The 27,981-nt window shown below is 37.3% G+C and overlaps 3 protein-coding genes across 9 annotated transcripts; 2 read left to right on the top strand and 1 right to left on the bottom strand.

Moving 5' to 3' along the window:
• txnipa (thioredoxin interacting protein a) lies at positions 1 to 3,916 on the bottom strand. Its single transcript, XM_051871792.1, has 6 exons — positions 3,418 to 3,916; positions 2,864 to 2,939; positions 2,626 to 2,773; positions 2,042 to 2,401; positions 1,630 to 1,944; positions 1 to 1,327 (listed from the first exon to the last, which is right to left on the bottom strand). Exons 1-6 carry the CDS (start codon positions 3,671 to 3,673, stop codon positions 1,280 to 1,282), a joined length of 1,203 nt encoding a protein of 400 aa, XP_051727752.1. The 5' UTR covers positions 3,674 to 3,916; the 3' UTR covers positions 1 to 1,279.
• Positions 3,917 to 6,295: 2,379 nt separating this feature from the next.
• LOC127500556 (uncharacterized) lies at positions 6,296 to 13,915 on the top strand. Of its 7 annotated transcripts, none has more exons than XM_051871774.1 (12): positions 6,296 to 6,829; positions 6,990 to 7,143; positions 7,537 to 7,777; positions 8,728 to 9,007; positions 9,133 to 9,387; positions 9,555 to 9,741; positions 9,852 to 10,106; positions 10,209 to 10,380; positions 11,038 to 11,186; positions 11,655 to 11,793; positions 12,527 to 12,635; positions 13,315 to 13,915. In XM_051871774.1, exons 1-10 carry the CDS (start codon positions 6,485 to 6,487, stop codon positions 11,657 to 11,659), a joined length of 2,043 nt encoding a protein of 680 aa, XP_051727734.1. In that variant the 5' UTR covers positions 6,296 to 6,484; the 3' UTR covers positions 11,660 to 11,793; positions 12,527 to 12,635; positions 13,315 to 13,915. The 7 variants fall into 7 exon arrangements, with proteins under 7 accessions (XP_051727734.1, XP_051727732.1, XP_051727733.1 ...); XM_051871772.1 differs by having other exon boundaries at positions 6,299 to 6,829; positions 10,209 to 10,332; positions 11,545 to 11,793; XM_051871773.1 differs by having other exon boundaries at positions 6,323 to 6,829; positions 9,852 to 10,094; positions 10,209 to 10,332; positions 11,545 to 11,793.
• A 652-nt stretch (positions 13,916 to 14,567) lies between these two features.
• mtx1b (metaxin 1b) lies at positions 14,568 to 27,235 on the top strand. Its single transcript, XM_051871793.1, has 8 exons — positions 14,568 to 14,720; positions 19,968 to 20,037; positions 20,952 to 21,031; positions 22,835 to 22,927; positions 23,521 to 23,703; positions 25,382 to 25,458; positions 25,558 to 25,715; positions 26,719 to 27,235. The coding sequence occupies exons 1-8, from the start codon at positions 14,640 to 14,642 to the stop codon at positions 26,928 to 26,930; spliced, it is 954 nt and encodes a 317-aa protein (XP_051727753.1). The 5' UTR covers positions 14,568 to 14,639; the 3' UTR covers positions 26,931 to 27,235.
• The last annotated feature ends 746 nt before the right edge of the window (positions 27,236 to 27,981 follow it).

Below are 27,981 nucleotides of genomic sequence, written 5' to 3'. Positions count from 1 at the left end.
TTATGTCTTAAAATTTTTAATTGAAAACGAGTTCTCATACAAAAAAACACTTTAATTTAGATACAAAAAGGATACTTTGCACAGTTTATAATAACAGTAACAGTCATCTTACATTCTATAAGAAACAAAACAACACACAGACACAAACAAGAATTTAAGAAAGATATCCACAAGTAAAATGTTGATCAAAATGTCTTCAGGATATGTCTACACACAGTGCAGCTTCTGGTCTCACAATGGAACGTGGTCAGGGCTCGAAGTCCAAACAGACCCCAATTTTGGCACTTGAAGTATCAAGTTCTTTTTTGGCCTAATGTTTAAGTCCACAGTGGAAGAGACAACATCAGTGGAGCCCTTTCTTAGGACGAGGTTTTAAACGCATCACAGTACTGAGTCTTGAATTGAGCACGTAATGCCCTGATCCCTCAGCGAACAATTTTGGAAGACAAATGAAAACAACAAAACGAAAATCTCCCTGCGAGTAGTTATACAGCAACTTGCATCCATAAAAAGTGCATTCAAATGAAAAACAAAACACTGGTACATTACAGACTGACACATGATTTTCCCTTTGATGAAAATATTGATATACTACATTTCTTCTTTACATTTAAGTAACTTAGAATAATATATCTCTGGCTAGCACATTGACTTAACCTCAAAACCAACATAAAAAACAAATGCATTGAAGAATGTTTCTAACAAATGAAACATTTCATCCCACAAAAAAAACAAACATTGGGTTGTTATGGAATGATAACGAAAAAGAGCTGAATGCTAATGAATATTATGTTGGGGACTATGGGAAAGTACATGACCACCAATCGGGAAAGTCTATGTGTGCTTAAATGGCTATAATGCGGCACAATCAGTTTGCACCTCAGCAGTAATCTCATATCAAGGAGCAGCTCGAGCATAATGAAATACAAATCGCCAAACAGTCCGTGTGCCCTCTTTCAGACCCTGAAACAGCATCAAAGATATGACAGAAACATGTTTAACTTGAGTGATGCGTTATATAAGATGGCGGTCAGCAATGCAGGCACAAGAGAGCTTGGACTTCACTCCTTCTTCCTCTGAACTTCGACTAGCTCGTCCTGCAGAGGGGCCACTCAGGCCCCAAAATCCTCCGCTTCACCTTCACTTTCATACATCCATACGACATTTCTCAAACCACCTCTGATCCGCATGGTGAAAGCCCGAAGTGCTTAGAGTGGATAAAAAAAAAAAAACCCTTTTATGATGGGCATCAGTTCAGTTCTAGAGCTGCTGGGTCGGTTCAACAGACAGGAAGCATGCGGGGATTGCCGTTGAATTCCTCCTCCACCTAAACGACAGAAAAACAAAAAAATTAGATTGATATTTATATTGATATTTAATAGCAACTGGTATTAATATTGTATACACTAAAGGTGTGATCACATTAGTGCTATTTTGGCAAAATTTCACGGACCAAAAAAGGTACATTGTCTTTTCAAACTAAGCAGCTTATTGTTGGAAGTCATGTGACCAACTTGAACATGAGCAAAATCTATGTGGAAAAACTCCCAAACGTGCAAATTCTGTATGAAATTTCACAGACCAAAGATAAATGTGACCGCACCTTCAGCGAATATACTTTACACTCACCTCAGAATAAGCAGGGAGTGGGGGGAACTGGAATTGGGGTGCGTTCATGAAGATGGGACTGTCTCCACCATCATAGTCATCCAACAGAGGCGTGAGAGGTTGATCCAGGCTGCAGTCGCGTCTAAGGTCACAGTAGCTTGGTGGGGCGGATGACGGCATTTGCAGGGACACCCAGCTCGCCGACGCTGTGCTGACGGAACCATCCTGGCTGCTCATGCTGTTGGTGCGGCTACCAAAGCCATTGTATGGAACGGTCCCAATGACCAGAGGCAACTCCAGAACCAACTTATCGCTGCCAGGGATGTGCATGTAAATCTGTAGATAAAGGAGAACAAAACAGCTCTAAATAAGTGCCTACTTTGTAGACGAAAAACACAACAGCAACCATAGTAACTGCAATATGCAAACTCACCATGAGCGCGTATTCCACTCGAATGATGTTGCACCCTAAGATGGAGGGCTTGATCTTAGGCACACGAATGCTCTTCCCCTGCCAGGCGTCGCACATGCCGGAGATGATATGGTTGCCACGCACTGAGGAGAGTTTTTGCCTGAAGACTTTAGTGCGGCCATTGGCCTGGTAGGTGTGCTTGGCGATGATGGCTGCTTTGGGTACCACGATGCGAGAGCAGGTGTTCTCAAATTTAGCATCAATGCATATCTCTTCGCCCTCGCAGAAGCCACGCCTGTCAATCTTGGCGTTCAGTGAAACCTGGCCATCTGGGATGAACATGCAGGTGACCTTCTTCTCCTTCATGCCTCCAGTAGGGGACTGGTGATTGATGGAAAAACAGAAATTATCAACTTGCACTAATTGTTATATTCATGAAGGAGGTTGTCCTAAATGGACAAGGAACTACTGATGGAAATGAATGATCAGAACATCAGCCTCTAAAATTTGGATAAGCCCAACCAGAAGTGAAGAGATGATCTATGGCCTAAAGCTCATCTGTTTTGATATCAGTCTAATAAAAGTTATTAATATGAGGAACTCACCAGCAAGTCTGGAGTGTTGACATCCAAGGGCTCTTCAACTTCGAAGTGTCTCTTACACTCCAGAGCAGGTTGAGAGGGTCTATCCATCAAAGCCTTCACAAAGTATTGAACAAACCCAAACTTGCCCTTGTAGGAAGACACCAGCTGCCTGTTGGGAAAATGACACTTGTATTAATTTACAGAAAAACATGACTTAAATGGAAATTAATGCCTAGAACTTGTCAATTGAATTGCGTACCCTTGTTGAGGAAGCTCAAAGCCAAATGTGTATTCGTACTTGTTGCCAGGACGAAGAATGACTGAACCATCTGTGTCTGTGAGAAAAAAAAGATAACCAATTTAGTTTTAGACAGTTCCAAGAGATCTTTAAAACATGAGACAAAAACAAACCCACTTGAAAGCAAAGGAATCCCCTCACTATGAATGTGACTTGGCTTTCAGTTCAGTTTTGATTTGGCATTACTTACAGGAACACTTTCATATAGCTAACATATGAATTATGGTTGTGATATAGTTAGGTTTAAAGATAGGTTAAGGGGTAATGTTTTACTTTTTAGATATTAATATAATGTAAAGTATATATGCACGTAATAAGTATATTGTATCAAATGTTTCACTTAAATGTTAGTACATAGTTGTTGAAGACACTTAATATAAAGTGTGAACGACTTCTTTTCTGAATATCCAGTATTTCACAATGGACTTCCACATTCCAACATCAGCACCATCTCAGTAAATGCCTCTACCAGAGCAAAGTCAACATTAAACGCAAGATAAACCGTTTTAACTCACCGGCGGGATGGTCATCCAGGTGGACAACCTCTTCATACTTCAGATAGTCAATTTCTTCACGGCATCTCTGTTTGCCTTTCGCGTACTCCACTTTAGCGCATCCGACTCCCACGACCCTCATGGCCATCACCCTGGTCACTTCCGAAACCTCCACCAAGATCTTCCCAGCCACTTTATCTCCACTGCAGTAAAATGTCTTGGATGGATCGTTGAAAACGATCTCGAAGGCCTTGACTCTTTTTGTCATCGCCACCATTGTGATGTCTTGAAAATTGACACGCTAAAAAGAAATGAAGATACGCGTCTCTTAGCAACTAAAAGTTGTTAAATCAGCCAGGTATTTAGCAGTCCTTCAAAAACGTGCATCCAATCTTCAGCCAAAACTAATTAAAGTTTAGCAGGATATGAATTGCAGCAAACAAGTGCTTTATGCAGATTCTCAATTCACAGACTCCTGGTTCGCATGGTTAGTATATGAGATTTGTACACGCTGGGCTAGGCTAGGGTTTTATACTCAGGCACTCCAGTGACTCACTAGGCTTGTTTACCACTTCAGCTGTTCATGTGGAAGTGGTATGCACTGCATGTCTCAGCGCATGCACAGCGCTCCCATTGGTCGAAATTCGGTGTTTGTGTCGTCACTGGCCAATCAGCGCCAAGAAGCGGCGCGTGGACACCTCGTGGCTGAGAGCGCCGAGCGAGTGCACAGCAGCTGCGTGAAGGGAGGAGGCGCTTGGAGGAGGAGTAAACTTCATGATGAGACAAAGGAGCGGGATGTTGCAAGGGCATGCTCAACAATCTTGAGGACCAATGAGAAATTCAACCGAAAATTTACATGTGTGCTACGTGCAACGTTTTGGATGTTGCTGAGTACTAGAACACAGGGAGGAGAAAGAAAGAGGCGGTTTTCCTCTCTCTTGATACATTTGGGTGTTTTGAAGGAAACTGATGCCTCTGCTGGTACAAACTAGTTTAACAGGCACTGACTAAGAGGCACTTGACTAGTTAACAAGATTAGGGCTGAATATGTTTGTGGTTACGAATTCAGCAGATTTGTATGATTTGTGATGTGTTTGTCCCTTAAGAACAATCTCATGCCCTTTTACATTATCAACATGTCTGTCTGTCAGAGGTCCTAGTTCACCCCTACCCTTGAGAAAGAGATTCTGGGCTTTAATATGTAGCTATGGTTTATGATATGACACATGGCCTTTAAAGGGTTAGTTCACCCAAAAATGAAAATTCTGTCATTAATTTCTCACCCTCATGTCGTTCTACACCCGTAAGTCCTTTGTTCATCTTCGGAACACAAATTAAGATATTTTTGATGAAATCCGATGGCTCAGTAATGCCTCTATTGCCAGCAATGTCACCGAACTTCTCAAGATCCATTAATGTACTAAAAACATATTTAAAACAGTTCATGTGAGTACAGTGGTTCTACCTTAATATTATAAAGCGACGAGAATACTTTTTGTGGGCCAAAAACTTTACGAATCTTTTATTTCGAATCAATGATTCAGATCGCGTATCAAACTGCTGAAATCATGTGACTTTGGCGCTCCGAACAACTGATTCGAAACAAAAGATTCGTAAAGCTTCGATGCAGTTTTTTGAAATCGGCCATCACTAGATATTGTTGAAAAGTCCTTATTTTGTTTTTTTGGCACACAAAAAGTATTCTCGTCGGTGTATATATGTTTTGAGTACCTTTCTGGATCTTGAGAAGTTTGGTGACATTGCTGGCAATAGAGGCCTCACTGAGCCATCGGATTTCATCAAAAATATCTTAGTTTGTGTTCTGAAGATGAACGAAGGTCTTACGGGTGTGCAATGACATGACGGTGAGAAATTAATGGTAGAATTTTCATTTTTGGGTGAACTAACCCTTTAAAATTACAGAGGGGACTAGCAAACTCTTGTGAATGTAAGAATACCTTTGTTTAAAAAAAAAACCATAAATGACATTTGTTGAGGTTTTTTATTAATTGTAGAAAAAAAAAAAAAAATCATAAAGAACGTGCCATGTGTTATCTTGGGATCACAAAATGCAAATGCTTAGCCTCTGGAGCCTGGACCTCTATAAACACATGCAGGCATTGCTCTGACTCCATCTAGTGTTCAAAGAAAAATACTACAATATTAGAATGTTTTTCACATAAAGTACACTATTGTCCCCTGTGAAACACCTGTGATCACATATTCTAAATAGCTAGTTGCATATGGTGACCTTGAGCAGTCTACAACTAATAAAAGCTTAAAAAGCTGTAGGCCTACTTGTTGGAAGATTAATTATTCAAATAATAATAATAATAATAATTTGGCTTTCAACCACCTCCAGATGGCTATTTTAGGCTGTGATAAAAGTTAAGCCATCTATTAAAAACTCATATGGGAAGATATTATTTTTAATTTTAGATATTAAAGAGTTATTTTGGTGTTTTCCCCCCAAACAACTTATCTATTTAACTCTAAGTAACTGGAGAGCATCACTCTTAGTTTTGACCCAAGAGACCATTTAACAAGCAATTAAAATGTCAATGTGATGTTAATTGTTTGGGGAAGTGATCCGCTGCTGCCACAGTGAACAACAGCGCCTCCTAATGGAGCAAGAGATCAAAGGGATTTTTGGGTTGAACGAAACATTGGCTCCCTCTGCTGTTCATACCCGTATATAGCACAATCATAAATGTAATATCAGCCAGTCCCCCCAGTAAGCTTTCTGCTTTCAAATTCATGAAATTCAAAATAATAATAATAATAATAATAACAATAATTGTCGTTTATGCACTATATTACACTTTCATTTTTACTTAAGTCCCTGTAAAGGCAATTCAGAAATTTGTTTCTAAACACATTATAAATGTTAGAAATGTATTGCTGAAAACACGTTACAATGACTGAACTATGTAGTACTGTTTATCACCATTTTGTTTTCCGTTTATTTTGGGCGGGCCTGAAATCATGGCTCGATGACGCACTGCAGCCACTGAGCATGGCTCCTCCCCCAACACTAGAGCGCAGTAGTTCGCCCGTTCAGCTAGCCCAGCTTGTTAGCTAGCTAGCTATGCCTTCGACACGTAAATGCATATTACCTGGTTGCGAAAATTTACAAAACAGCTCGGTCTCCTTATTTAAATTTCCTAAAAACGATGATATCAAGAAGAGGTGGATTAATTTTGTGAAGCGCCACATTGATGGAGAGCTGAGGATCACCACCAACACCCGCCTCTGCAGTGAACATTTTACACCGGATAGTTTTACAAACTTTCATCGGAGACAGCTGGGATTCACTGATAATCCGCTTTTGCTGGTGAATGGGGCCGAACCGACTATCTTCCGTCCCGGTCTTTATCTTCCTGTCCCGCCGACATCTGGTGCCACAGTCGGCAGTACGTGCCCACCAATGAGTGTAAGTTGCCTTGTGTGCTTATATTATAATTATAGTAGGGTAGTCCACAGTAACTATATTACATTTTGCAACCCTCGAACGTGATTCTTTTGTTTATATGCATCAGTATGTTCGACTCATTAGACTTTTAAGTAATTTCAACTACTATCTGTTCACAAAGCAGTCCCTTCCAACCACAAGAGAGACAAAGTGCCAGTGTGACAACATGCAGAAAGTCACCAGAGAAGTTGGATGTCAGACAGACCACTTTGAGGGGGAAAGGACTGTAGACACACAACTGTCTAAAAGAACACTAAGCAGCGGAAAGAATACAGGTAGGCTATGTTGAGAGGCCAAGTTCTTATTTTTGTCTTTTTGAATGTCTGTGGTGTTAACAGACAGATTCTAGGTATGCTCAATATAGTTGAAAGAAAACACTCCTGTCACACTCATGAAATGCACCTCACACTGATGTTACTGCTGTGGTAAGAACCTAGAACATAGTCATTAGTCATTGAACACAGACCGTAAGGTTATCATTCAGTTTTAGACTTCGAGTACGATAACATTCTGATAGTGCAAGACAGAATGTCATGCATCCTCCTGTATGAAATCTTGCAAGTACAGAGTCTGTTCTATTTACATAGCTCCACCTCTCTTACAAATATAAACACAATGCATAAAGAACTCTTGTTATTACTATCCTTATTTGCATATATATTTTCCAGGTTCTCAAGCTATGGTAGCCATGAGGAGTGTTGCTGTGGGCAACACCACATCCAAGCTTCCTCCGCTCTGTTCTTCAACTCCACTTAAGCGAAAAGCAGTATCACCTGATAGACCACCAAAGCGTCCTCTCTTGGAGTTTCCCTCTTTTCAGGAATCTGTAAATGGTTTCAACATGGCAGATCCTGATGACTCCACTTGTCTCCCCAGCATGTCTGAATTGGTTGACACTACCAGTGAACGGTAAAATAACTTTGTAGATCTTTGTTAATTAGACATAATAGACCCTTTTCACTTTTCCGGGTTTCGCAGAAGCGGAAGTCGTCATAGTTGGGTAAACTTTTATAGCGGTGAATGAGAGACTTCATTAAATATATTTTTTCTGTTTCCATTTGCGCAAATAGCAAAAGGAAAACTCTACGATAGTGTTTTCACAACTTTCAAAAAGATGGAAAAAATAGAGAGCGATTAATAACGGCAGTCAGAAGAGAGAAAGATGTCATTTTTACCGTCAATCCCACAGCCGCTGTATTAGAAACACCCTCACAGCAGTGTTAACTAGTTTTTTTGTAATGTGATGCAAAGGTAATATAATACTAAGGATACACTATATACTAAGTATACACCTTTGCATCACATTAAATATACATGCATTTAAAAAAAAAAAAAATGAAAAAATTAAACTTTGCAGGATGTACGATATTAGTGTATTAATACTGATTGGTGAAAAGGGTCTATTGGAAAAATCTCTTCCTCAACATTATTTGATTTGATGCTGATGTGAGATTGTCATATTATTTTACTATGAAGGTGAGAAATTAGAAATAATTTATATACACTTTTTTTTTTAAAGCTGCTGTCCGTAAATGTTTTGGTTAAAAATTATCCAAAATCAATTTTTGAGCAAGTACATAACCAGCCAGAGTTCAAAACCATCCCCTTACCTTAGCCCGATGCATAACGGTAAGCCTGTAATAAGCCTGTTTTCTAATTCGGGTGGTACTGGTGGGTTTCCGCTGGAAATTCGAGCATGCCGCCGTTCATCTTTGTGTCATTACATCACATCATAAAAAAGATAATTCCACAAATAACTGCAATTGCAGGTTTTGAACAGAGATGGCGACAAAGAAGCAAAACTTACGTACTCCTGCTTTAATAATGCACATCTTTTTTGTGGTTTTCTTTGTCAAAAGAGCACCAACCAAGACACCGCAGGACATGGTGAAATACTTGGTATACGAGGATTGCCTGCTTGAGCTTTTTAAAATCTGCCCCACCTGCTCAAGTGTCTGCAAGGTAGTCACATTTGTAAAAGGAACATTCCTTTCTGTGACCCAGAAGTGCCTTCACCAGAGTTGTTCATACACCAGACAGTGGAAGAGTCAACCACTTCTGGGCAGCTCTCCAGCAGGGAATCTGCACCTATCAGCCGCTGTCTACTACACAGGCTCTTCCTTCATCCAGACTAACAAGGTTTGTAAAAATAATGATCTAATAATAATAATCTAAAAAGGTTTCTAGGGCCAGTGCATCCCACAGTGCTGCACAGTACAGGCTATGAACAGTTACAGACTGTACTTTCTGATTTTACATTACAGGTGCTCAATGCAATGCATGTGAGAACCTTCACCAGAATGTCACATCGAAATCACGTGCATAACTACATTCTGCCTTCCGTGCTGCATAAATGGCGATCACACCAGACCGACCTGCTTGAGGGACTAAAACAGAGCGAAACTGTATCTCTTGGTGGTGATATGAGAGCCGACAGTCCAGGCCATTGCGCAAAGTATGGCTCATACTCCATGATGGATCTCAGCACAAACAAAATTGTTGATATCCAGCTCATACAGGTAAATAGATTATAAAAACTAAAAAATGCGCTCAGCAGAGCTGGACCTCCACCAAGTAGGCAGACCAGGTATTTGTCAGGGAAACTCTTGGGACATTTTCAGTAATTAAATTTCAGAATTTTGAAGTCTGTACTTAAAGAAATTATATGTCTGTTTATGATCCACAGAGCAATGAAGTGGGAAGCAGTGTCTGTATGGAAAAGGAAGGGCTTATCCAGAGTCTGGAATTTCTTGAAAGATCTGGTGTCAAAGTAGCTTCCCTGGTGACAGACCGACACACCCAGGTTCAAAAGTTTGTCCGGGAACAGAAACCAGACATTGCCCACTTTTATGATGTATGGCATTTATGTGAAGGTAAGATAATTTTGAAAATGTTGTTTGATTATTTGTAGCACAGCTAATCCTGTGCAACATTACCACCCACTGTAGGACAAATGTATTACATCTTTTTAAACTCTTCTCAGCACTCACTAAGAAGTTGGATGCCATCTCCAAGAAGAAGGACTGCAACAAGATCAAAATGTGGCAAAAGAGCATCAAAAATCACCTCTACTGGTCAGCATCCAGTTCATCCAATGGAGAGGAAACAGTGGCAAAATGGACATCACTTCTCAACCACATCCAGAATGTGCATGTGCATAAAAATCCACTCTTCCCCCAGTGCCTCCACCCTCCTTCCTCTGACAAAAACAAGTGGCTGAAGCCTGGTATGCCACTATGTAATAGCAATTATGTCATTTAATTAGAATCCTATAATTTACTCTCAAGCTGCTATGTACTTATCATCTTTTGTGTATTGGTTATTCTCTGTCCCCCTCTAGCAACAAAGGCCTCCTACAAGCTGGAGAAGGTGCTAATGAACAAGCGTGTTCTTGGTGATGTGAAAAAGCTGAGCCCTCGCTACCAAACATCTGCCTTGGAGGGGTTCCACAGCGTGATTCTTAGGTTCGCACCAAAAAACGTGGCTTTCTCATACTTAGGGATGCTCTGCAGGTAAATTGTATAGTAATCATGTTGTCAATATTGTGTAGTACAAGCCCTTGACCAATGGCCGAGCCACATTGTCTACATGAGCAGTGTGTGTGCGTTGCAGAAGCTTTTCATTTTGGCGCCCATGTTAACAGATTACAGCAGCCACATTGGTAGAGAGAGAGGGGCAGTAACCCTTTACAATAAGGCTCCATTACTAATTCATTAGTTAACATAAACCTGACAATGGAAAATACTTCTAAAGCATTTATTAATCTTAGTTAATTTCAACATTTGATAATGCATTATTAAAATTATTCAATGGACCTTAGCTAACATGAACTAACAATGATCAGTTGTATTTTTAACTAATGTTAATAAAGAATAATAACTTTATAATTCTCTTGCACTTTAATCTGTTTGAAGCATTTGTTTAATTTAAACATTTTTTTTTGTGCATTGTTTTGTTGTATTTAAATGTTCAGAGTTCTTTAAGAACTTTAAGAAAAAAGTTATTAAACCTGTTATAGTGTGACAACACAACAACTTAATTCAATATCGTGATAATACCTTATACTGTGATAAAAGCTTCAGCAATTATAGCAACCTGAAAATTTGATACGTCACATGCCTAAGCGTAACTATGTTGCCGTAATCCCATACAAATCTTTCTCATTTCAGACTTTACCTGGCCGCGTTGCATTTCAATGAAAATTCTAGCCATACCCAAGTGAGGACTGCAGCAGGAGAACTGCAGTTCCAAATTAAATTTCCCAAGGCCAAGAGAGGGGAACATGTTGTGTCCATGGTGAAGACCAAATATACTACTGGTTAGTTAATTCTCAATTGTCTGTTTGTATCTCCATGCATGATTCTGCATTTACATATTTTCCCCGCTGGCGAGATTTTGGCACCACCTGAGTGACACACTGAGGTGTAGCACATTTGCCAGTGTGACAAAATTCTAAACAAGCAGTAAACGCACAATTTCTATTGCAGTTTTATCAAACTGCTATATTTGTCGACAGTTGACAGCATATGAATGACTCATACTACAGTAATCAACATTTGAAGTGGATCAAAAAAGTTGTCCTAAGAAGAAGGCTTAAGGACAACTTTAATGAAAGGTTTTGATCCACTTCAAATGTTGACTACTATATATGCTATGCGCTCTCTCCTGTGTTTTAGAATATGTGACTGAGCTTACGGACCTCCTCTTTAACGAGGTTATCCATGACCCTGCACCCTTTGTGGCTAAGATGAAAGCAGTGGCTGTTTCTGGATTCCTGTGTTCACAGTGTGAGCGACCTGAGAAATCAGATGCAATTGCTAGCCATGTGTCCAGGTTGGGTGGGAACAGCTCCAACACATGGTGACCCAACACCCATCTAACCCAACAATCCCTTTTCTAATCAATCAGCTGTTTTCTTCCAACATGTAAGTCACCATCTCCACCATACTATTCTGGCCCTTATTCAAAATTTTGTTATTTGGGTAATATATACATTACATTAGGTCTGTCGCGATAATTACATTATCGACTTATTGTACAGTATCTCACAGAAGTGAGTACACCCCTCACATTTTTGTAAATATTTTATTATACCTTTTCATGTGACAACACTGAAGAAATTACACTTTGCTAAAGTAGTGAGTGTACAGCTTGTATAACAGTGTAAATTTGCTGTCCCCTCAAAATAACTCAACACACAGCCATTAATGTCTAAATCGCTGGCCACAAAAGTGAGTACACCCCTAAGTGAAAATGTCCAAATTGGGCCGAAAGTGTCTATATTTTGTGTGGCCACCATTATTTTCCAGCACTGCCTTAACCCTCTTGGTCATGGAGTTCACCAGAGCTTCACAGGTTGCCACTGGAGTCCTCTTCCACTCCTCCATGACGACATCACGGAGCTGGTGGATGTTAGAGACCTTGCGCTCCTCCACCTTCCGTTTGAGAATGCATTTTGAGGGGACAGCAAATTTACAGTTACACAAGCTGTACACTCACTACTTTACATTGTAGCAAAGTGTCATTTCTTCAGTGTTGTCGCATGAAAAGATATACTAAAATATTACAAAAATGTGAGGGGTGTACTTACTTCTGTGAGATACTGTGTATATGGACATGATAGTCCAGATTTGACACCAGTGTTTTCCCCATGTGCAGTTGTCGGTGTCTTCCTCCAGCATATCTGAATGCCTCTGTGTTCCTGTGACTTATTTCCTGTCTCAGTCCATCCCTGCTCTAGAGCCCCACCAGCCTCCATTTCAAAACAGTAAGTTGTAGAACATACAAACATGTCATTACTCAAAAACTGATTTACACAGTCCAAGACTTTTATGAAATTTATTGAAAGTGTATTGAATAAATAATTGTGTACATAAGACATTACCAAACAATTACAATATAAAAAGACTTTTTAAATTTAAATGGGAGGTTTAAAGCCTGTTTAGTCCCCATCTTCATCAAGGTACTCCTGATATACGGAGCACAACACAAGAAGGTATGAAAACCCTGTTGTGCTTTCCCAGGTGTCCTCAGCAACAGGAAACAAAACATCTGTAGGCCAGGTAGCGAGCATGACTATAATGACAAAATAACAACAAAATTGTCACTTGATAATTTTATATTCATCTAGGTTTGTTTTGGGTGGTCTTCTGTCTGATAATTGCAATAAAAACTGACACTGTGGAGTTGTTATCAATATCTGGTGTCTTTGTAGAAGAACACCTGTGCTGACAGAGAGTAATTCTCGCCAGCTGGTGGTGCTATAAATGTATTATTAATGTGCCACAGCCAGGTGCCTGAAAAATATGCTTGTTATTTTCTTCCAGTTTTACTCTGTCGACATTTTGAAGGATATGTCTCAATAAAGAAGAGAATACACGTCACTTGTCGAGGAGTTTATCTGTCTGCTTAGAATTTGCTTATTTTTTCCTCTCCATTTTGGTCAGGTCTTAAAGAACGGGACCCCAGAAGATGACAGTTTGATCATTTTGGCTGTATGTGTGGACCAGAACATAGACAACAGTTTTTTGTTTTTATTTCCTGTGAATTTTCATGACCATAGAGCTAATTTTTTAGAATGACTAATCATCCAGTGATTTCTTATGCCATTGATTAAAAAAAAAAAAAAAAAAAAAAAAGGTCTGTGTTGGTTGATTGTATAGGTTGAGAAACCCACTTATAAGACAGCTGCAGAATGAGCTGCTCTTCATTGTTTGCAGTTAGTCCTACATGACAGTGGATGTGGCTCAGGAAGATGAGGGATGCACACAGATGCCTCAGTTATTGGTCTGTATTCATAGGCTATTGTATGTGTCAAATTATATTTATTTGTGGATCTTTTACCCCACCTTATGTATGTACTGCTTTGCGCTTTAGTGAAAGTGGTGTTAATTGATTATGATTGTTGAGGTCTATAAGCACCAAGATGCCTGCTTTTAACCAGAGATTGCTGGTTAAAAATGCTGATGATGCCTTAGTTTTTAAACTTGTATGTTTCTACCTCACCCTCTTGCTGTTTTTAAAATAAATGCATTTTTATATTCCAGAGTGCTGGTCCTCTTTGTTTGTATATAAAAGCACCATATGAATGCAAGCCGTTTATTATTAGTGCAACATCATTATGCTTTGTTTGCCTATTTAAAGCAAATTATATTGTTTTCGGTGTACATTTATGCTCAAGATACTGTACTGTATTGAACCCTCCCATAATTATACACAGATTCATGTATACATTAATCAACATAACAAATATGATTGCATAAACTGTGTAACTTGGTTCTTGTGTAATTTCTACACATTCAGAATTAATATTTTGATAACTTATTTTATTTACTTGTTTTTTTATCAGTCAAATTTGACTGGGTGGTTGATACATTTTCTGTGGTGTGACAAACTCAGAACATATTTAATATAGCTTTACACGGACTTTAACATCTAAATAATGTCAGTCTTTTGAATAAATCTTTCATGTTAGCTACAGCCACCGTTGAAATGTTTATATTTCAACAACTGGAGGAATATATAATTGTATCATTGATATAAAATTGCCTCACATGCAGTCTATTGGATTGGTGTCATTTTGCCGTTTTATACTAGTAATAAGCAAGGAGTGTTTTAGCGTTTATTGCTTTAATAAGTGGTTGAAAAGACATCATACAAAATACATAATTTAAATAGAAACTTGTGGTAACACACATCAACTAACAGTTGCCAGTAGTAACCATAGAGCGCAGTACTTCCAGGTGAAAAGTCATTTAAAAGTCTTTCAAATATGGCTGCTCCCTTGGAGTTGTTCTGTTGGAAAGGCGACTATGGATTACCTTCAGTAGATGTCGAGTGTTTAACTGTGCTGGTAAGAAAAACACATTGGTTGACTGGATATCACATTAGTTTCCTCTGGTTTATGTTTTGCAGTATTTGTCGTAAATGTGTTGTACTTGTGTGTCGGTTCTCAGGAGAAATGGGAGGTGACTTACAGCACGCGTGATTGATGGTGCCAAAATCACACGTTTATGCGTTCATACTTTAAACCCTTTCATATGTCAAACCTTTCCTGTTGGTTCAGTGGTTAACAATTACAGTAATTTAAAGGGATAGTTCACCCAAAAAGGAAAATTCTGTCATCATTTACTCACCCTCAAGCTGTTGTAAACCTGCATGAATTTCTTTCGTCTTTCGATATTTCTTTAAAATATCTTATTTTGTGTTCAGCAGAAAAAAGAATTTTATACAGGTTTGGAACAACTTGAGGGCGAGTAAATGATGACTGAATTTTCATTTTTGTGTGAACTATCCCTTTAAGCATCATTAATAACATTACTTAACCCTCCAAGGCCCCCACCCCCTCCTGACAGACAGATAAACACACACACACACACACACACACACACACACACAGCCCTCCCTTAAAAGCAGAGATGCTGAGTCTACTATAAAACTCCCATTGTTTTACAAGAAAGAAAGAAGATGTCAGTAATGACGTGCAGCGGTCATGTGTGTCTATTATCACTTGTCTTTGTTTGTGTATACTACTTGGAGTGGATGATAGTAGAGAAAGACAGGATTATCTGCCTGTCCGGCACAGCTGTCTAAACAGCCAACAGTTTGTGTATGCTAGGCAGTGAGGGGTCCCTTAGTGTGGATATCCAAACTCCCCAAACTCAAAAACAAACACTAACCGAGAGGTTCTCATGTTTCTCGACAATGACAGAAAAAATAAAAATGAAACTTCAGAACAAAGATAACCTATTTTCAACATGAATGGCCATGCAGTAAAAGAAGAATGATCGTGCTATTTATTCATTCTGTGGTTTCTTTTTGATCGTGTAACATTGAAATAACTTCAATGACTGTTTCACTATGAATTAATTGCCTGTATGTAACTAGGCAATTATACAAATCAAGTAATGGCACAAATGTAGTCAGTCACAACATTAGTGTTGAATACATTTTACCTGAACTGGTTTTACTGCAAAAAATGCTTTTTTCAGTCTAAATATCAAAAAATTATTAAATCCTGATGCTATTTCTAGATAAGTAAAATGACATAAGATATTTGTTTCTTGTTTTCTGGGAGAAAAAAAATCAAAATGAATGAGTTTTTTGCTTGTTTCAAGTCTCTCCCCTGTCAGTCTCTTACGCTATTTACGTTGCAGAGCTTCCAGGTTCTACGTCAGAACACCAGCTCAGTATTCATAGTTTTCAGTCAGGGCAAAACAGCCATGTAACTGCAGCACAAGCCTGTCAATTTTCCAGCTTAAAAACAAAAATATGTGAACAAGATGCAAGTTTTGGGCACTTGTGATCCATATGCAGCACCTGCAGTGATTTCAATCACTAAAAACAGCGGGACGATTTTTTAAAAAGCTAACGTGAAAAACACTAGGGTGGGTTGCACCAATAAGGATTAAATTAAGCAAAGTTTAACACTAACCAAGGATCTTGTTGCACAACATCTGAAATGCTGTTTTGGTCACTCTGAGGTGCAAGAAAATTATTATATACAGTCGCTGCTTCTGCAGCAACTTCCATTTTATTTTCATGATATTTAGCCCAAATTATGTGGAAGTGACGATTTTGTTCTCTTCGACTCACTGGATGGAAACAGTGCTTTATTCGCAAATGTTTTATGCGATATTCGAAATTTGCACACAAGTTAAATTTGCAACTTTGGATGGAAACATAGCTAATATCTTTTCCCGTTGTGCTTTGAACTTTCCAACAAGACGCTGCGTGCTGTGACTCCATGTTGCTTCAAGCACATCATTCTGCACAGGGGATGCGCATAAACGCTTTGTGCCGCTCTGAATTGGAGCCTTTTATATTATAATACTTTTGCGCAAAGAAAGGACAGAACAAGATAGGCTATTGATATTCTATCTATTATATGTTGTTGCCTCATTAAAAAGCTGTGCTATACATTTAAAGGAAATGTCTTTTAATTTTATAGCATCTATTTATGTGTAAATATATTTACTTGTTTTTCAGTAGATTTTTGACATAGCACATTTTTAGCAAAGAAGTCTTAAATGCTTTCTTGACTAAGCATGAAGGTCCACCCCTCAACCTAACCCTCAGTGGGACATAAGCATATTGTACGGAAACGTACGGATGAGGTTATAGGAATTTGCCACCAATTACACTAAATGTAAAATACTGTTGGTCACAATGGATGACTATAAAAAGCACTCTAAACATGCTTTGAGACCCCTGCATTCTGTTCCATTCCGTTGCACTCCATCCAGCTGTTTTTGTATACAAAAATGTATCTTTCCCTGGCTATGCCATATTTTTGAGTTTGACTTGATGTACAAAAATAACTAAAAGTCAAGTCAAGTGACTTTTATTTATATAGCGCTTTATACAATAGAGATTGTTTCAAAGCAGCTTTACAGTGATGCATGATGCACTTCAGCTGTTGTTTAGATGAAGTCAGTTCAGTGTTAATTCAGCTCTCTTGTAAATATCATCAATTATTAAATTCATTTAATCTATAAGCAGTTCTGCAGTAAACAGTGACGTCATCGCCCAGCTCAGTTCAGTAAACAGTGATGTCATCATCCGGCTCAGTTCAGTTTTCATACAACAGCGTCAGTACAGTCAGATCAGTAATATTATTGAATATTAAGTGTCCCCAACTAAGCAAGCAAGAGACCCAAACTCCATCAGGTGACCGAATGGAGAAAAAAAAAAAAACCTTGAGAGAAACCAGGCTCAGTTGGGGGGCAGTTCTCCTCTGGCCAATGAACGAACATGGTGCGATAATGATTCAGGCTGCATCACAAGTCAGAATTCAGATGAAAAGTGAAACACAAATAAAATATTAATAAAATACAGGCATAAGGCACAAAAAAGTTAAAAGAACCACCTATTCGGAGTGTGAAATTTCAAATTTCAGACATTCAGAGAACCATTGGCTCAGAGTCAGACCGCAGATGTATGCATATAAATGTGCAGACGATGTTAGAAAAACATGAATGAAGGTTTTAAGACCAGTAGCACATGGATAGGTGGGGCAGCTGGCTTGTGTGTGAGATTGAAAGACATGAGCATTGCTTTAACTGCATCCAGACGCTTTCTTAGGGCACTTCTCAGGTTACCAGCGGTGTTTGCAGCCATGCAACTCATAATCTTAAAGATGTTATGTTTATGTTAGCTTGTCTATTATTACTGGTTTCAATTTTTATTGTCCCATCTCATCTTGTATTTTGGATACACAATTCATTTCTGTTACAAACATGCTATTATACTTGTACTCTCTTAGCTTTCCATAAATAAAGAAAAGATAACACCATGAATTCTTTTCCTCCTAAATACCATCTCAGCATGGCAGTCAAGAGCCGCAAACCACACTGGAATTTACAGAGCGGCAGCGCTGCTGTTTGATGTTCTTTAATGGTAGTTTTGTGGCTGGTTGGAAATAAGAGAGACTACATCAGTTCTCTCTCATCTGATATTTTCTCCTTACCTTCGTCTTTGCTCAGACTTTCATAAATTCCACTAAGTGTGAGAGTTATAATTGCCGTCTTCATGTTCAATTTAATGCAGCTGACTGCAAAATTTTGTTTACTAACAGGACTTGGAGTGAGTCCAGAATTTGATCTCCCCCATTGGCAAACACAAGACCCTCCCAGACACTAACTCAAGTCAGCACATTTTTGGACGGCATAATTAGTGACTTACCCGTTGAGACCCACAGAAATGTCTCAATAGCAATGTAGCAATGCTCAGATGATCAGCCCTACTATTACTCAACTGTATGAAATTTCAACTCATTTGAGGAAGCAATGACAAGACATTTTTTCTCTTTTTCATCAAATGCATAGCTTTAGTTTTAGATGCTGACTGGTCAATACAGCATTCCACCTGTGCCATAATACATATTATAAAACGGTTAGTTCCTGTTTAAATGTCCGATATATTATTCTGTCCTTTTAACAGTTAAGGGGTTTTCCCGTGACTGACAGCGCTAGTCAAAGCATTTGTCAGTTGCGTCTTGTTCCGTGTTCACAACAGTTCAGTCTTTTCAATGTAAAAGTTTTCGCTACTGACTGACACACTCATAAAGACTTTGCCGCCATCTAATGGCATAATAATGTAACTTCTGTTGCTGTTCACGGTCAGGGACTTTTTATTCCAGCGGAAGGAAGGCTTTAGTGAAAGTTTACTTCATGAAAGTTGCATTGATACATATTTTTAGCTTTAATATTTGTATTGTGTGGTAACCGTTTTATAAAAGCTATAAGGTACGAGAGGCTAGTGCTGTATCGTGAATAAGTCACGACTGAAGGGGTTGCGGGCGCTCTCATACCTTATTGCCTACTTATATTAGGGTCAATTGCATGACGTTCATTTTATGTTCAATACATTAAAAATGCAATTCACACCAGGGTTATTGTAGTAAACTAAAACTATAAAAAAGTGTTACTTGAAGTTAAATAAACATTAACTGAGATAAAATAATTAAACAAAATTAAATGTATTTTGTCAACTAAGGCAAAATTTCTCATTTTCTCTCATTTTCACTGAGTTTAACTTGATGTAATACTACTAAAAATAAAACTGAAATAGAAATTAATAAACTATATAGACAATTAAAAAATAGTACAAATTACATGCACACAACAAAAATATTAAAACTTAAGCTAAAATAATTAGGTTTTTTTTTTCATTTTTATATTTTTTAAGAATATTAATCTTTGAAGGACAAAAAGTAAAGAAAAAAACTACTTTAATAAAAAATAAAAAGCTTTTTACTTACACCTATGTTCATATATAGCCTATAATGTTATAAATTATAGCATCTTGTATGTTTATATGAACATTTTTTTTTTATGTTAAGAATATGTTTGACTTTTTTTTACAAATTACAACATAATGATTGCTACTCCAGGGTCAAGATAATTTACAAATGGTTATCATACTTTGTAAGAACTACTCATGTTTATATGAAAAACTATTTATCTGTGGATAAATGATTGGGATTTTACTTCTAGTACTCAACTGTTGTGCTCTGTTGCTTAAGACCTTTTCATTTTTATCTTTGCATGAATGATAACTGAGTTAATTCCATGTTTTCTTTCTTTTTTTCCCCTCTAAGGCCTATGCAAAGTTTGCTGGTGCTCCTCTCAAAGTTCACAAAATCACCAACCCATGGAGAAGCCCTACAGGTGAGATTACCTGCAGTGCAGAAACCTAAATTCTGCCAGAATTATGTCAGACTTCAATGGTCATCTGATACATCAAGCTGTTAAAGGGTTAGTTCACTCAAAAATGAAAATAATGTCATTAATTACTTACCGTCATGTCGTTCTACACCCATAAGGCCTTCGTTCATCTTCGGAGCACAAATTAAGATATTTTGATTAAATCCGATGGCTCAGGGCAGGCCTGCATTCACAGCAATGGTACTTCCTCTCTCGAGATCCATAAAGGTACTAAAGACATATTTGAAACAGTTCATACGAGTTCAGTAGTTCTACCTTAATATTATAAAGCGACGAGAATACTTTACGAATCGAATCAGTGATTCGGATCTCCTATCAAACGGCTAAACAAAAAGTATTCTCGTCGCTTTATAATATTAAGGTAGAACTACTGAACTCGCATGAACTGTTTTAAATATGTTTTTAGTACCTTTATGGATCTCGAGAGAGGAAGTACCATTGCTGTGAATGCAGGCCTGCACTGAGCCATCGGATTTAATCAAAATATCTTGATTTGTGTTCCGAAGATGAATGAAGGCCTTACGGGTGTGGACAACATGAGGGTGAGTAATAAATGACATTATTTTCATTTTTGGGTGAACTAACCCTTTAAAGTGAGCTACTGCCAAGGACTGAAGACTGAATGACAGCTTATTTTTATGCTGTACAAGGGAACCTTAGAGTGCTCATTACACCCTCTTTCAGTTTGGGTCAGAGTTCAACAGGTCATAGGTCAATGTGTCAAGCCTCCACTGACTTTTGGAACCCTGTGTGCGGAGTCTTAGATTTAAATACGCTTGCACTTAAGGCAGTGTGTTAAATTTAAGGCAGTTTTCTCCAGTAGAGGTTAACATGTGAGTTATTTCCTCCTCCAACAGGTACTCTGCCTGCTTTGAAGACTAGGGAAGAAGGAAGCATCTCCCAACCCAGTAAGATCATCATTCATCTCCGGAAACAGGTGAACAACCTAATGACCTGAACTCACTCTCTCTCTCTCTCTCTCTCTCTCTCTCTCTCACACACTCACACACACTCTCTCACACACACACACACACACACACACACACACACACACACTCAACAGGTGAAGATTAGACCCTAAAGCTCCTCAGCATCTAAATCAAGATCTGCATCCTCAGAAAACAGGTGAAGGATTTTCCTTGAACCAGTTTATGAGCAGATGCTAAGTAGATTGTGAAAGGGTGTTGAGTGATGTAAAGACAGCTGTTCTGAAACTCTTTTAAAAGGAAGTTGTTAATGACATCTGGAGTTAGACCTGGAAACATACCCAGAATGCATATATCTAGCATAACTTACACCACCGTTCAAAAATGTGGGGTCGGTAGGATTTATTTTTTTAAATGAGATGAATACATTTATTCAGCTAAGATACAACAAACTGATACTGAACTGAAAGTGATAGTAAAGACATTTTAAAGATATATTAAAAGACAACATATTATATATTAAGTAATGACATATTAAGGATTTATAAAGATTTCTATTTCAAATAAATACTGTTGTATTGAACTTTCTATTCATCAAAGAAAAAAAAAACAGTTTCCACAAAAATATTAATCAGCACAACTGTTTTTAATATTGATCATAAGAAATGTTTTTTTAAGTTCAAATCAGTATGTTAGAATGATTTCTGAAGGATCATGTGACACTGAACACTGGAATAATGGCTCCTGAAAATTCAGCTTTGCATAACAGGAATATTCACAGGAATATTACATTTTACATATTACATTGTAATATTTTACAATATTGTTGTTTGTACTGTATTTTGATCAAATATCAAATAAATATATATAATAATATATATCCTGAGTGAGCATAAGAGAAAAACATCTTACTAATCTTAAATGGTATTGCATAATTCATTGCTGCTAGTTTATGTAGAGAAAAAAATAGCTTAATGACATCAGTCGGTCCACTGACGCTCTTATTTGATAATATAACCCCCACCCATTTTTTACACTACTGAATGCATCTGTATGCTAATAATAAATAAATATAATTCAAAAGATTGTTACCTGACATACAAATGGAAATCCACCCAGAAATCTCAGTAAAATGATTATTGAAAAATCCTAATGGAAAAATCTGGCACATTTGTAAAAAAAAAAAAAAAAAAAAAAAAAAATTAACCCTGGATATGAAACATGAAATAAAAATTTCTGCAAGACAAATGTGACAGATATTTGCAGGACATTTTAAAAGAGTATCCTGACAGGTTGTCACTTTTCTTTTTCTTTTTTTTTTTTTTTTTTTTTTATAAATAAAATAATTCAGATTTTGTTTTGACTTGTTGGTCATGTTAGTTGTTGTAGCTGTCATGAGACAGAGCAGTTTCCCAATAACAGCTTCTGGTTTGTGTTTTAATGGCGGTGGGTATGGCATGAGCCTTTATAGCTTGTTAGTGGTGAACTAAGAGCATTCACAGCATGTCCGAGTTACTCCCATGAAAGAACTCTGGAAATTGGCTAATTTTATTGCTTAACCTTTCCTCATTTTATCCATTTAATCCTTGAGAGAGTTTTTGGCAATGTGGTAGACATTCAGAGATGTCTAAACACATCACAGTCAGTTACATTCACGGTTAACAGTCACATTAACAACTGCGGTCGTACTGCAGCTGCTGCTTTGATTGTTAGTCACTTATTTTACCCTTACAGATAAAGAACACATTCAATGTAAATGTGATGAGTGCTTTTGAAAGTTGCAGTTAAATAATTGTCTGTCTCTTGTGTTTCAGAAGTACAATGCAGACTATGACCTATCAGCAAAGGAGGGTGCAGATACACTTGCTTTTGTCTCTCTACTGGAGGAGAAACTGCTACCTGCACTGGTGAGGAGTAAGCAGACAATAAGGGCGTTTTCACACCTGGCTCGTTTGGAGCATTTGTTTCGGAACCTGGAAGGGTCTCTTCCTTAGTTCAGTTGGTTTAGGCATATAGAGGCATAAAAATCAGTCTGAGATCGCTTGAATGAGGTGGGCTGCATTTCTCAAAAAGTGTCATGAGCTAAGTTGATCATAGAGACCATTGGTGGCAGTAGTTCTACGATCATCTCAGGCTTATGATTTACAGGTCTGAAAACTCCCTAAAACAGATACTTCTGAATGAAAAATACATATTCAAAGTCATTGTATTGTATCCAATATACACATACCTTATAATATGTTTATTAATATGTTTCTGTTCATTACAAAGCTCTTTCTCTTTGTACAGACATTTGTACTCTCTGCATGATGACACCATTCAAATGCTGATGTTTGATCTTTCACTGTCCCCCTGAGGACATCCGTCATGTTTACTGATGTGCTGCACATCCTGTTTTCCTCTTTAAAACTGTAAAACTGAGACATTAACCGTCTTAGTGGAACTTAATTTGAGTTCTGAGAAACTTCATATGTTTCTGAACCATATTCTGTCTGGGTAGGTCTACACACTGTGGATAGATTCGAAAAACTATGTGGATGTTACACGGTGCTGGTATGCAGAAAACATCCCCTTCCCTCTCAACTTCCTGCTACCCAACCGCATTCACAGCCAACAGTTGGAGAAGTTGAGACTCGTGAGGGGAGACCCAGTCCTGGAGCCCGGTGAACAGCTGGAGAAAGAGGTGAGATGGGAAGAAGAAACACTGAAGATTTTAGTTCTGTTGAAATGTGTTCTCCTTCTATGATTTAAAAAATTTAAATTCTTCCTGATGTCATACACTTTTATAAGGAAGGAAATGTTTAAAAGAAAGGTATGACATGAAGAACATGCAATCTACACTATTGTTCTAAAGTTTGGGATCAGTAAGATTAAAAAAAAATTAAGAAATTAAAGGGTAAATTAGAAGGTTTAAGAATTACTCACCCTCATGTCGTTCCAGACTTTTGTTCATCTTTGGAACACAAATGAAGATCTTTTTAATGAAATCTGAGAGATTTCTGTCCCTCTGTTGACAGCCTGTGCAACTACTACTTTCAAGCCCCAGAAATGTTGTAAAAACTTTTTTTTTTTTTTTTTTGCGCAAACAAAGCACTCGCATTGCTTCATAAAATTGAGGTTAAACCACTGGAGTAACATGGATTACTTTAATGATGTCTTTACTACCTTTCTGGGGCTTGAAAATGGTAGTTGCGTAGGCTGTCAATGGAGGGACAGAAATCTCTCAGATTTCATTTAAAAGACCTTCATTTGTGTTATGAAGATGAGTACCATTGCTGTGAATTTTTGGGTAAACTAACCTTTTAATACTTCTATTCAGCAAGAGTGTATAAAATTGATCAAAAGTGACAGTAATAATGTCACAAATGATTTTTATTACAAATAAATGCTGTTCTTTTAAACTTCCTATTTATTAAAGAATTCTGGAAAAACATCATGTATCACATTTTCCACGAAAATATGAAGCAGCACAACTGTTATTAACATTGATAATAATAAGAAATGTTTCTTGAGCAGCAAATCAGCATATTAGAATGATTTCTGAAGGATCATGTGACTGAAGACTGGAGTGATGATGCTGAAAATTCAGCTTTGACCACAGTAATAAATTACATTTTAAAATATGTATATTCAAATACAAAATGGCTATTTTAAATTGTAATAATATTTTATGATATTGCTGTTTTTAATGTATTTCTGATCAAATAAATGAAGCTTTGAAGCATGAAGCATAAGAGGCTTCTTTCAAAAACGTTAAATAATCTTACCGACCCCAAACATTTGAACGGTAGTGTATGAGATTGTGCATTGGTGCACAATATTCCAAAGCTATTTCAACTAATGCAACTGAAACTGCGCATACTATTGGTTAATGTTAACCAGTTTCTAGTTATCGATTTAAGCACTGTTTCAGGTTACTGTAACAGGTAATACAACCTTTCTAAAATGCTTTCACTATTTAACAGTGTAGTTTAACACTGATCAATGCAATAACGGTATAATGTATGCTAAAATAAAAGCTTATCCAAATTTATGTAATTAAGAGATTCCTTTTAGCTTTTCTCAATATAAGCTGCTACATTCAAACCACGAGAACACAAGAACAACTTCTATATGTGGGCTTTGTTTTTGACAGTCTCTGTGGTCTAAATTTGTTTTAAAGACACTCCTGGACAATTGTGCAGGATCTCTCTCATGTTTACACAACATAGAAAGAATTGGGTCAGATCAGATGACTCATTGCCATAGCAACATGTCTTCACGTTATCACTGCTTTGGTGGGTTTAGAGAAAGGCTATGGAAAAAAAAACAGTTTTGATTTATTGAAACTTAATATTTGTGTTTGTGTTTCTGCTTTGTAGCTTTATCGTGATGCATTTGAATGTATGACCCTTCTATCGCAGAGACTGGGGTCACAAAAATTCTTCTTTGGAGACTCGTAAGCAACACCAATTGTGTGTAATTGAATAATTTGTGCATGTATGTGTTTGTGTGAGAGATTGTGCATATGTGACCATGATGTTTCATGTGCTTTCAGTCCCTCATCGCTGGATGCGTATGTGTTTGCACACCTGGCTCCTCTTTTGAAGATCAAACTGCCTAATGGAAAGCTCCAGCAGCACCTCAGCTCTCTCAACAACCTGCAGCAGTACTGCTCCAACATCCTAGTACTCTACTTCCCCTCTGATGCACGAGGTGGATATTGTTTTAATATATTGTGATACATTTTTTTTTTTTTTATCTATTATTAGAAGTAGTAGTAGTAGTAGTAGTAGTAGTAGTAGTAGTTAATAAATATTATGAATATAATACAAATAATAATACGAAAGATTAACTTATGATTTAATTTAATATGGTTAAATTAAATAATTTTTATTAATAATGCATTATTATTATTATTATTATATGTAGTAAGCCTTATATTATATGAATTATATTATTTAATATTAAAAAGTATCATCAACAACAACAATAATAATAATAATAATAATAATAATAATAATAATACAAATTAATAATTTAGTGTAAATGGTTCATTTAAATTCATAATACAAATTATTATTATTAATAATCGTATGAATGTTAAACTAGAGTTTTTTTGGTATTATTATTCATATATTTATATGATTATTAATCATTTAAATTAAATTATTAATTTGCATTGTTATTAGTAGTAGGAGTAGTAGGCCTAATATAAATGTTATTCATATTATATTAATTTAATAAGTATTATTATTATAACAGCAACAACAAAAGTAATTTTGAATAATAGTACCAACAACTTTCCTTAATTTTATTATTAATAACAATGATAATAAAACTTAATTTAAATTTAAAAAGGTTCAATTAAATTAATAATAAAAATTATTCGTAGTAGTAGTATATATTTTATATAAATAATACCAAAAAACTTCATTTAATGTAATGATTTATTATCATTAATCATAATGAATATTTTAATTTATTTTCATAAGGTTATAAAAAACATTGATGTGAATGGAAAGTAAACAATAGATCTGAGCCTCCTTTTATGACCTCTGATAGTGTAAATGCAAAGAGAACTGGGTTCTTTTTATTTCTGTTCAATTTTTGGTCCATTTAAAGGGGTCTGAGGTTGGTTTAGTTAAAGGGGACTCAAATAACCCTTAACCTTTTTGCTGAAACTAACCAAAGTAAACTTTACCTACCCCTTTTTCAGAGGCACCAGGTCGAAAGATTCATGTTCAGCCTGAAAGCAGCGACATCGACAATGAGCCCCACAAGCGCCGTAACCAGTTTCTTTCTGTTTTGTTTGCTGTGGGAGCCATGCTGGGTTACGCCATCCTCACTGGGATTGTTACGATCAAGCGTGAGCGGCCACAGCTGAAGAACTCTAGCCATGATGATGAGGATGAAGAAGATGAGGACTAAATACAGGACTAAATGCAAAGGGAAAAGGGGGATGGGTGCCACTAGGGACAGGCACATATAGCTCACCTGCCATTCCAAGCGGAGCTGCACATATTATTACCTCAGTTCTTTTTAATCTCTCATCATGCAGAATCGCTCACTTGATGTAAGCTCAAGCGAGCCTCATATTGGTGCTTTTCCTTTTACTTTAATTATTGTTAATATAACTGTTACTATAATAGTTATTCTCCAGTAATCTGTAATTTTGTCAGGTCTTGCACAGGAATTTTGATTTTCAGGTCATTAAAAGATATCTCTCAGTTTTATCTCTTGGTCTGCATTCAAGTAAAGATACCATTTCAAAAAACTTAATCTGGATAACATTAAGCACGTTTACATGTGCGTTCTTAACATGATTATGTTTAATAAGCCGACAATGCATGTGGTCATGTAAATGCTTATACCGGTTTTCCTTTATCGGAGTAAGGTTATAAACGGCTAAAGCATAAACTGATCGACACAGCTAGATTTTTGGACCTTACCCTGATTTCTCCCAGCATGTAAACACAATAACCTACATTATATTATACTTATGATATGTAACAGAAAAGCGTCCTTACTGTGGATTTAAGCACATTTAGACAGAGTGAGCATTTTACGTTAGGGGAGGAGGAAATATATTGCAAACTCCAACTCTTTCTTGTCCCAAGAAATTATAATCTCATACAGCTGAAGTAAACATCACATTTCACATAACAAATTGAATACTCGGTCAGATACCCAAATGATTAGGTTTACCGGGGAATAACCTGATTTTTGAATTTAAAATCTTGTTACTTGCATCACAGGTGAAATCCCTCCGGTTCTACTCGCTTGGCTCCGAGCAGGATTCGAACTGGCCTTTCTGGCATGGGAGGCGGGTGCGTTAACAAGGACGCTAAAGACTCAACCTCTAGCATCTGTCGCTAGTGTGCCTCTTGAGATCAGGGGAGTGAGGTTTACCCACACAGCTCTTACTAGCTGGCCTCCTTTACACTCACCCCCCTTAACGTTACTCCCATCCGGGTCACGG

The sequence above is a fragment of the Ctenopharyngodon idella genome, chromosome 19 (assembly GCF_019924925.1).
Source record: "Ctenopharyngodon idella isolate HZGC_01 chromosome 19, HZGC01, whole genome shotgun sequence".
Lineage (NCBI taxonomy): Eukaryota > Metazoa > Chordata > Actinopteri > Cypriniformes > Xenocyprididae > Ctenopharyngodon > Ctenopharyngodon idella.
The sequence above is the reverse complement of the archived record's forward strand: the minus strand, read 5'-3'. Positions and strand labels throughout refer to the sequence as shown.